This window comes from Capricornis sumatraensis, chromosome 9, assembly GCF_032405125.1.
Source record: "Capricornis sumatraensis isolate serow.1 chromosome 9, serow.2, whole genome shotgun sequence".
Taxonomy (NCBI): domain Eukaryota; kingdom Metazoa; phylum Chordata; class Mammalia; order Artiodactyla; family Bovidae; genus Capricornis; species Capricornis sumatraensis.
Window position 1 is genome coordinate 2,932,123 of NC_091077.1, and position 9,121 is coordinate 2,941,243.

The window sequence follows — 9,121 nt, forward strand, 5'->3', positions numbered from 1 at the left end:
GCTAGAAAGTTAGGCACGCACCGTCTCTTCTTGTTCGGCCTGTTAATACAGCTGAACAAGGTCAGAAAGGAGGAGCAGCGCTGGGCTCTGAGGACTGAGCCACGAAGACGGCACATGCCCCTCTGGGGTGGGGGTCACAGGGGTACATAACCACAGGCCAGGCCAGCAGGGTCTCACCACCCTCAGCATGTTTAAATCTGCAGGTCTTCTATTCTGGGGAAGACGTGAGAGGCGCTGAGCTGGAGCAGGAGGAGGAGGGAGAGGAAGAGAGGAAGCCAGCCTGCTGCAGCCCTGCCTGCCCCAGCCAGCCCAGTGGGAGGTGGAGGCGCTGATGCGTCACTGCGTTGCAAGCTGTGATCCTGTGGCCTGCCACCTGCCACAGTGACCACACGGCCCAGGCGAACTTTCTCCACCTTTTGTGAAACCTCAGCCCCGGAAGGGCCCAGGGCCTCCAAACATAGGAGGGGCACGTGCCTCGGGGGCCCTGCCTTCAGAACAGTGGCGGTCACATTGCTGGTCAGTCTGTCTGTCCTCGGCAATGATCCAAGAGGTTGGGCGGCTGTGGGCTCACCCTCGCCATGGAGGTAAACACCTAGCCTGTCCCCAGGTGACCTGGGAACCTTCATATATCCAGCAGACGTCATGGTGGCCTGGGAGGGGGCACAGCCCACTTGCGGCCCCTGCCATGTTACTAATGGACCCAGGCCTGCCCAGTGAGATGGGCTGGTCTCTGTAGCCCTGTGTATGCCCTTTCGGCATCCTGCTGGTATCAGGGTAGCTTCCTGGTGAGAGCTATGACAGCAGGTCAGCAGGACAAATGTGAGCCATGCACTTGACCATGTGTACAGTACATTGTAAATTTTAGAGTTGGTATGGACACGTTGGTATACCCTGTGTATTCACATCCACTTCGCATCTCTCACTGGTGACTTTCTGCCAGGATGCAGGGCAACGTCCCAGTTCAGCCCTGGGAATGCAGTGAGCACAGGTCAGGAGGGGGACTTGGGGGCCATTTCCATGCCATAGGCCCCATATCCTGCGGAAACTTGCTGGTGCACAGTCAGTATTTGGTGAGCTCCAGGGAGTGGATACTGACAGCCATGTGTGAGGCCAGATGCCTCTCTTGTTTGGGTGAATAGTGATGGAGTCGGGGAGGACCCATAGCCCGCAGGAGGTCCTCCAGTGGGCTCTCACTCTGCCCTTCACACACTGAGCCACATTTCTGGGCCTGGAGCAAATGGGTCAGGGAGCTGCTGAGCCCCCACCTGGCATGCAACTAGGTCACCCAGTCAAGAAGTCAGGGAGTGTGATGGGCACCCCCAGTCCTAGTCAGGGCCTGAGCACAGAGGACTGTGCTGAAGACGCAGTGATGCATCCTGGCCAGCCCCTGACCACGTCAGGCCTCTCAGAGTCCAGACCCGGCTCAGCTAGGACCGGCCTCAGCTGTCTTGGCAGTGTGGCCTTTGGTCCCACCTGGAGGACAGGCAGAGACAAGACAACCAACACCCCAGATGCCTCCCCCAACTCGAAGAACTCTGCCTGATGAACCCAGGACCTCAGCAAGGATCCTGCAGCCTGAAGAGGCATGGGAGTGTGCCTGTTTGGCTTGAAAGGAATCTGCTCTACTCCAGACCAGCCTACCCCTGTCCATCCGAGACCCCAGAGAGGCTGAGGAGTACAGCAGAGACAATCTGGGTTTCAGTCAGGCCCAGCCTCCCACCCTGCCTCACGCCATATCTAAGCTCTCCACAGGGGTGGGGGTGGGGTTCTGGGGCCAAACCCAAGGGTTCCTGGGGGTCCCAGAAGCTAACTAGAAGCACTTCCTGATCCCCTCAGGCCTGCCCAGCACACTCCCTTGGTGTCTGGCATCTCCTGGGGCAACACTGGACCAGACTCCTAAAGCCATCAGCAGGAACCCAGAGCACTGCCTGTCGGAGGTCGGGACAGGTGCACAGAGCGGGTTAGTGGCCTGGAGACGCAACGGCAGGCCCAGGGCTGAGGCCTGGGGAGCTCCAGGAGGCCTCCCCAGGTTATCTCCTTCCCTCCTCCCCAGCCACAGGGAGGCAGGACATGCTGGATGGGGCCCCCAGTTCCACAGGCCCAGGCCTTGCCAGTCACCTGACTCCAGCTCCCTATGCTTGAGCAGCTCAGCTCAGGAGCCTGTGAGGAAATCCCAGAATACTGAGCTTCAGGAAGCATCAGGTGAGGTCAAGGAGGCGGGGGCAGCTGGCCAGTGTGTTCTCTGCCTCATGCAATCCTTCCCCCGGGCCCAGGATCCCAGACCCCAGATTCCTCCCCTCAGCCACACCCCTCAGAGTCCTCTCCATCGCCTACCAGAGGACGGCAGCTCCTGCAGGCTGTGGGGAGCATCAGGAAAGGATGCTGGAGAAGTAATACAGGCCTGGAGGTGGCACTCCGGGGGTTAGCTGTGAGGCAGGTCAAGAACGCCACTGCTCATGAAGCCGAGGCTGTCTCCTGTCTCCTGGTTCGGTAGCCTTGCCCTGCTGGGTGTTCCCACTGCCCGGCACGCTGTAACTCAGTTTGTCGATCTGGTAAGAGCTGCAACCTCACACACTGCGGTCCCCCTCCCGGGGAGGGCCCCTGACTTGCAGCGCTCACATCCACAGCTGCTCCCTCCAGCCTGCCAGTCCCTTTGGCCCAGGGCAGAATAAGTGTCAGCTGAGGATGGCGAGGTGAGACCTGGGCTCATCGCCATCTCGGAGAGAGTCCAGGCAATGAGGAGGCAGAAGCCCGTGGCCAGCCCCACAGAGAACAACAGGGCCAAGGGACTTGAGCTGAGTGCACCTGTATCTCGGATTTATCCAGGGATCCTGCTCCCCACCTCTGTGAGCAGCCACTTGGTACCAAGCCCCCAGTGCCCAGGTCAGGAGGAAGACCTTGCTTGACTCGGCAGCTCCACAGGTGGGGAACATGGTACCCCTTCTCAAATGCAGCCTCAGGGCCCAGGGTGGATTGGTACCTGGCTCATGGCCTGTAGATGGTTCCTTCGCCACATCCCAGGACTCATGGCCCCTCCCTGCAGAGGCCCTGCTGTCCGCCTGCTCTCCTAGCCTCAGTCCCTGTGGCCAGGTCAGATGGCCTACCTGGGGGGCAGCAGATGGAGCCCAGGCCTATGGACCAGGTGTCAGCAGCACAGGTGGTGCCTGAGCATGATGCCCAGAGGCCCAATCTACTGCCGGGTGACACAGCTCCCTGCCACACAGCAGGTCTGCGGCACCCAGCTCAGCACACTGCAGGCACCAGGACACAGGGCTCGGGAGTGACCTTCACCCCCACCGTGCCCAGGAGGCCAGCGAAGGGCGGGGGCTGTGCTCATTCTTTGTGGTCTTGTACTTTTTCTCTAGTCTTCCCCATTCTATTGTTTTCCTCTATTTCCTTGCACTGATCACTAAGACAGGCTTTCTTATCTTTCCTCACTATTCTTTGGAACTCTGCATTCCTCAGGGATCAGTGCAAAGAAATTGAGGAAAACAATAGACTGGGAAAGACTAGAGATCTCTTCAAGAAAATCAGAGATACCAAGGGAACATTTCATGTAAAGATGAGCACAATAAAGGACAGAAATGTTATGGACCTAACAGAAGCAGAAGATATTAAGAAGAAGTGGCAAGAATACACAGAACTGTACAAAAAAGATCTTCATGACCCAGATAATCATGATCGTGTGATCACTCACCTAGAACCAGACATCCTGGAGTGTGAAGTCAAGTGGGCCTTAGGAAGCATCACTACAAAGCTAGTGGAGGTGATGGAATTCCAGCTGAGCTATTTCAAATCCTGAAAGATGATGCTGTGAAAGTGCTGCACTCAATATGCCAGCAAATCTAGAAAACTCAGCAGTGGCCACAGGACTGGAAAAGGTCAGTTTTCATCCCAATCCCAAAGAAAGGCTATGCCAAAGAATGCTCAAATGACTGCACAATTGTACTCATCTCACATGCTAGTAAAGTAATGCTCAAAATTCTCCAAGCCAGGCTTCAGCAATATGTGAACCGTGAACTTCCTGATGTTCAAGCTGGTTTTAGAAAAGGCAGAGGAACCAGAGATCAAATTGCCAACATCTGCTGGATCATCAAAAAAGCAAGAGAGTTCCAGAAAAAACATCTATTTCTGCTTTATTGACTATGCGAAAGCCTTTGACTGTGTGGATCATAATAAACTGTGGAATATTCTGAAAGAGATGGGAATCCCAGACCACCTGACCTGCCTCTTGAGAAATCTGTATCCAGGTCAGGAAGCAACAGTTACAAGTGGACATGGGACAAAAGACTGGTTCAAGGCTGTATATTGTCACCCTGCTTATTTAACTTACATGCAGAGTACATCACGAGAAATGCTGGACTGGATGAAGCACAAGCTGGAATCAAGATTGCCAGGAGAAATATCAATAACCTCAGCTATGCAGATGACACCACCCTTATGGCAGAGAGCAAAGAACAAAAGAGCCTCTTGATGAAAGTAAAAGTGGAGAGTGAAAAGTTGGCTTAAAACTCAACATTCAGAAAACTAAGATCATGTCATCCAGTCCCATCACTTCGTGGCAAATAGCTGGGGAAACAATGGAAACAGTGACAGACTTTCTTCTTCTGGGCTCCAAAGTCACTGCAGGTGGTGACTGTGGCCGTGAAATTAAAAGACACTTACTCCTTGGAAGAAAAGTTATGAGCAGCCTAGACAGCATATTAAAAAGCAGAGACATTACTTTGCCAATATAGGTCTGTCTAGTCAAAGCCATGATTTTTCCAAAGCTATGATTTTTTACTTTGGCCACGTGATGCAAAGAGCTGACTCACTTGAAAAGACCCTGATGCTGGGAAAGCTTGAAGGTGGGAGCAAAGGGGATCGCCGAGGATGGGGTGGTTGCGTGGCATCACCGACTCAATGGACATGTTTGAGTAAACTCCAGGGATTGGTGATGGACAGCGAGGCCCGGTGTGCTGCAGTCCGTGGGATTGCACAGAGTCGGACACAACTGAGCGACTGAACTGAAGTGAACTTTTTCTCTGAGCCCTCCAGAGAAGGAACAGCGATGTTAGGACGGGAAGATATTCCTGACTGGGGTATGCCTCAGAGATCCCTGGGCCTGGCTGGGGTTCAGAATCAGTTCATCTCATACAGCTCATCTATGGGGGTCCCTGAAGCCCCTGCCTCCTACACTGCTTCCCTACCCACCTAGTTTCTTGGAGTAGGTGACACCACTGTGGCCAGTGACTTACCCTAGGAACTCAGCCACATCCAGGCTCCTGTGGAGGCCCGTCTGCCCCACCTGACAGCTCTCCAGGGCAGGACCTCAGAAAACCCCAGGGTGGGTCTCAAAGTTGTGTCCAAAGTTATCCCAGGGGACACCACAGGCCGTTTCCCTAACAACCAGAGACAGCCAGCCACAAGCGTGGCCCCTCGTCCTTCAGATGCCTCAGGCAGGTATCAGACCTGGGGCACTGCATCCCCTGTGCTGCAGGGCTTATGTGAGTTTCCAAAGGAAGGGGCACCCCACCCACAGAAGCCCCCCAAGCAGTGCCCTTCCCAGCCTCTAACTCCTGACCACTGATATACCCCATCCGTGAGTCAAGGGGGCACAGAGTCAGATAACGCAGTCAAGAGCCACAGTCAGGGTGCGCCTCAACTGGAAGCTCCATTTCACCCCAAAACTCAAATGCTTCCAGGCTTTATACACAGCCTAACAAATCCCATGACATGGATGCTATCACCGTCCACCCTGGCAAGTGACAAAATGTGGGCTCAGAAAGGCAAGGCTGTGCCCTAGGACACTGAGCATGCAGGGACAGAGCCTGGCCCCAGTAGAGTCCATTGTCCACCAGAGCTCTGTTGCTAATGGTGCCAAGAAGCCAAGAGGAGCTCTGACTGGTCTCTGGGTCTTCCTCCAAGCACAAACACAGTGACACGCATCTTTCCTCCACTCTTGCCCCTTCCTCTTTGGAGGGCTGCTGAGTTCTGCAGTATCCCCTGGGGTTTCAGGTGAGCGTCTACTGTCTCAAGCCTGCTCAAGACAAAACCTCCCAGCTCCCCTACTGCACACACCCCTCTGTGGGCCCTGCTGGGCACAGTCGGGCCTCCTCCCTAGCAGCAGAAAACGGCAGGCTTCACTGCATCCCCATCACACTACCCTTTGTCCCCGCATCCATGCTCAAAGGTTAACATCCCACTACACAAAGTTTTCAGTGACAATGGCTTCATTTTTCACTTCCAGGACTCAAATGGGAACCCTAGATCCCTGGGCCCAGCATCAGATCCAACAGGAAGACACTGAAACACACACACAAGATGCTTCTCAGCAGAAGCAGGGCCTTGACCTCGGGCTGAGCAGAGAGGCTGGCACTGCCTTCGACATCCAACCCTGGGCCCAGGCAGGACCAGAAGGTGGGAAGATTAACTGGGGATGACTAGACCTGAGGCCTCAGCTAGAGCCCCCACCGCTGACCAACAGACCTCCACCAAGCAAGCAAGCTGGGAGAACAGTTCAGCAGAGAGAGAGGAGACAGGAATTTATTGTGTCAAGGGGCAGAGTGCAGTGGCAGGGAAGACTCCCAGAGGCCAGATTGAGAAAGACCAACACCCCTCCACGGGGACGGGGGAGACCAAGGAGCTTCGAGTTTACCCCAGCTCTGGGTTGGGGCAAGAGGGACCCTGAAGAGTTTCAGGAGATGATATAATTGTTAATTTTATGTGTCAGCTTGACAGGACCACAGGGTCCCCAGATATTTAATCATGTGAGGGTACTTCTGAGTGAAATTAACATTTGAGTCCGTTTGCAGTCAGCCATGTCCGACTCTTTGCAGCCCCATGGACTGCAGCCCATGAGGCTCCTCTGCCCATGGAATTTTCCAGGCAAGAACACTGGAGTGGGCTGCCACTTTCTACTCCAGGGGATCTTCCCGACGCAATCTGCTACACTGGCAGGCGGGTTCTTTACCACTGGCACCACCCGGCACGCCCCTTTGAGTCAGTGGACTCAGTAAATCTGATTGTCTTCTCCAGTGTGAGGGGGCTGCATCCAATAAATTGGAGGCCTGAATAGAACAAAAAAATAGAGAAATTGCTGTCTGTCTGTCTACTTCGACCCTGGGACACAATTCTCCTGCATTTGGCCTGAAATTCATACCACTGGCTCTCCTGACTCTCCAGCTTGCCCACAGCAGATCTTGGGACTCTCAGCTGCCACAGTTACTTGAGCGAATTCCTTATCATCTATCTATCTATAGTCCATCTTCTATTACCCATCTATCTGCCATCTCTCTCTCTTTATCTATCTCTCCTCTTGGTTTCTCTGGAGAACCCAGACTAATACAGGGGGTAACATGGTCAGTTTTAGAAAGATTTCTTTGATACCTTTTGACACAATAATTCTAATTTTGTAATTTATCTTAAGGAAAACAACTTGATTAGCACAGTATTTGCATAGTAGAGAAGTAACTCATGGTTACATTGTTTCTGTTCCTATGACTGCAGGTAGACTGTACTCCCCAGCCCAGCCCAGAACCTAGAAAACCCGCTCTTGCTCAAGAGGCATGCCTGAACCTCTTGGAGCCGCAGTGGGAGACTGGTGCATTCTCCTGGCTCTGCTTGCACGTTGGATGTGCTGTCTGTGGGGGGCTGAGTCAGGGATAAGGTCAGCACAGCAATGCAGAAAGCTCTGCAGCCGGTTTACTTACTCTTAATGCTCTTGTAGACAATTAGATCTCATTTATTTCAATAGTTATTTGTCTTTTTGCATTAAAACATAAATAAAATACATCAGTATAGAGCACAGTTTGGTTTAAATTAAGATCTCTTAACACTGACATATACAACATCTCTGTCTAGGTCTGTCTTTGCAGTTAATCACCGGACCTCACACACTCAGGCATTTTGCAAAGAGACCTGCTGGGAGGCCCTGACAGGACACAGGTGAGAGAGGAAGGTAGGCTCAGCCAGAGTGTGGCAGTGGAGATGGAAAACATGGCCAGGTTTGGGATACATTTTGAAGGTAAAAATGTCAAAAGGTTTACTGATAGAGTATAAGTCAATGTGAAAGAAAAATAAAGGCCAAACTGACTCCCAGGTTTTGGGGCCTTAGCAAACAGAGGCCTGAGCTATGGGGAGACTGGGAGAGGAATAGGATTATAGAGGAAAACAAGGAGTTTGATTAGAGGAAAATCCACGCTCAGTTTTTATAGGCCTGGTGGGCTGCCGTCTCGGGTCGCACAGAGTCGGACACAGCTGAAGCGACTCAGCAGCAGCAGCAGCAGCAGCAGGTAGCGCTGGTGGGAAAGAGCCTGCCTGCCAGTGCAGGAGACCTAAGAGACATGGGCTTGAGCCCTGGGCCGGGAAGATATTCCCTGGAAAAGGGAAGGGCAACCCACTCCAGTGTTATTGCCTGGAGAATCCCATGGAGAGAGGAACCTGGGGGGCTATGGTCCATAGGGTTGCAAAGAGGCGGACATAACTGAGCGACTTATCTCACATGCATGCTCAGTCTGAGATGTCCATTAGGCAGCCCTGTGAATATATCGAGTACAGATTAGACTGACATGATTCTGGGGTTCTGAGGGCAAGTCTGGCCTGGGTATATAAAACTAGGGGGTTTCCTGTGCAGGCTGGTTTACAGCCAGGGGCTCAGATAAAGCATATAGAGAGTAGGGCAACTGAGCCCTTTGGGGCATTTGAATGTTTAGAGATAGGGGAAATAAAGCAGATCCATCAAAGGACATTGAGAAAGAGTACCTAGAAGTTAAGAGGAAAACCAGAGAGACGAAAGCTGATAAAGATTCAAGAAGGAAGGAGTGATCAGCTGTGTCCTGTGCTACTGAACAGTCAAAGACAAGAATCAAGAGCCAGCCTTCACACTGGGGAGCAGAGGTGAACAGCAACCTCAAAAGGAGGGGTTTCAGGGAAACGCTGGAGGTGAAAAAAAGTGAAAGTGAGTCGAACAGTCGTGTCCGACCCTTTGTGACCCCATGGACTCTAGCCCACCAACGCTCCTCTGTCCATGGAATTTTCCAGGCAAGAATACTGGAGTGGGTTGCCATTTCCTTCTCCAGGGCATCTTCCCAACCCAGGGATCAAACCCGGGTCTCCTACGAAAGTTTGAAGACAATTCAAA

The 9,121-nt window shown here is 52.9% G+C and overlaps 1 protein-coding gene across 1 annotated transcript in view; it reads left to right on the forward strand.

The window, feature by feature from the left end:
* The window catches only part of RASGEF1C (RasGEF domain family member 1C), a 33,404-nt gene extending 33,176 nt beyond the window's left edge, over window positions 1-228 (forward strand). Inside the window, exon 13 of the mRNA XM_068980592.1 lies at window positions 204-228. Within this exon, the coding sequence (XP_068836693.1) occupies window positions 204-228 (25 nt within the window). The remainder of the gene's footprint in view (window positions 1-203) is intronic.
* The last annotated feature ends 8,893 nt before the right edge of the window (window positions 229-9,121 follow it).